The sequence below is a fragment of the Anneissia japonica genome, unplaced genomic scaffold (genome assembly GCF_011630105.1).
Source record: "Anneissia japonica isolate Jap-2015-1 unplaced genomic scaffold, ASM1163010v1 scaffold31983_len1512_cov104, whole genome shotgun sequence".
In the NCBI taxonomy this organism is placed as follows: Eukaryota; Metazoa; Echinodermata; class Crinoidea; order Comatulida; family Comatulidae; genus Anneissia; species Anneissia japonica.
In genome coordinates this window covers 1-1,493 of record NW_022754152.1, presented here as the reverse complement: position 1 = coordinate 1,493, position 1,493 = coordinate 1, and the positions used below count along the sequence as shown (strand labels likewise).

The window sequence follows — 1,493 nt, the reverse complement described above, 5'->3', positions numbered from 1 at the left end:
AGCATCAACATAAATACCGAGCATTCGCTGGATAATGTGGAGATAGACCCGGCGAAACTGCAAAGAAAACTGGTTTTCCAGGCCTCTGCAAACGTTGCGTACACACCCCTGTAGCGAAGATCAACTCCCGCTATGATTATCATGTAAACCGCCATCAACAAGTCAGATACTGCAAGATTAGTTATGAGTATGGATTGGACATTAAAGTCATTTTCCAGCAAACGCAGTATAATAACAGCTAAGTTGCCGATGAGGGCAGTAATTCCAAGAATCATCATCAGGATCCGCAACGCTTCCCTCTTCAAGAGATCTTTACAAGAGGAAAACTGATCAGTAGCCGGACGGCAGTCGGGAACACGTTTCATAATGCAGCAGATACTAAACTCGTCCGAATATCTGTGAAATACAAGACCGAATAAAACCAATGTATCAAAATGGGTATTTATTATGATACTATTGCACAAATTATATATCGTCATCATTATTTCTGTTGTTGATGGTATTATTAGTAGTATACATGATTGTGTTAACATTGTAGGAGGCGATAACAGTAGTACCAAGAAAGTGCAAATATATTAAAAACTTACAAAGTTGTAAGGGAAATAAGTCCATTAAACGTATCAGGATCGTAGGTCCTTAACTCGTTGACTTGCAAGTCTCTATCGAGAATTAAATCAATTACAAACTTTTAAAATAAGTGTTGAAAATCGTCATTATTTTGTAAATAATTAATGCTCATTATGGTGGTTTATATTGTTTGTAACCGATAATTGAGCTGTGATCGTTATGTAACTGACATAAAAGGATACTCCTTATACAACATACATATTTAATACATCCTACATGTATCTATAAATACATATAAATTAATTTTAATTAATAATATTTTATGTGAAATAAGTAACGTGTGAAAATGATAAGTGGTGTAAAAGTAATTGGTTTTTTTTAAATAGATTCTTGATATGGAATCGATTGTTATAAAACCAGTAATCGGTATGATTTTCATACTCAGTATTTAATACTCGTCATGTGATCAATCACAATGTATATTCAATTATTATTTTTTTAATCTATATAATTTGTTTGTGATCGATAACTCATTTGGTGTATTGTCGATAATACGTGAGTTTAGGCAGTGGTTTGTAATTGATTTATAATATGTAAGGCCTACCAAGAAATTCTACATTTGGTTAGTCAGACACGACATCGTAATGTTCAAAAAACGATTATTAAGTAAGCTAAAAGTGATTGCATTCCTTCGTTAATTTACACATATTCTGCTAAAGGGTCTTCGTTTGTGGTCGCAGATTATTGATAGCTTGTCAGTTGTCACTTACAACTTTTGAAGACTTGTCAAACCACTGAAGGCACCCTTTTTCAGACTTGTTATTTTGTTATCATTCAAATACCTTGAAAACGAAAAAGAAAAGACAATATAATTACTAAGCGAAAATAAACTATTTAGAACACAAATAGTGAGCTGTAGCCTACAG

At 33.1% G+C, this 1,493-nt stretch overlaps 1 protein-coding gene across 1 annotated transcript; it reads right to left on the bottom strand.

Annotated features, from left to right (window-relative positions):
- Positions 1-8: 8 nt before the first annotated feature.
- LOC117123142 (G-protein coupled receptor GRL101-like) lies at positions 9-1,409 on the bottom strand (the record flags this gene model as incomplete). Its single annotated transcript, XM_033268991.1, has 3 exons — positions 9-396; positions 588-659; positions 1,338-1,409. Coding segments are annotated over 3 exons (532 nt in total), but the record flags the coding sequence as incomplete, so codon positions are not given.
- Positions 1,410-1,493: the final 84 nt, after the last annotated feature.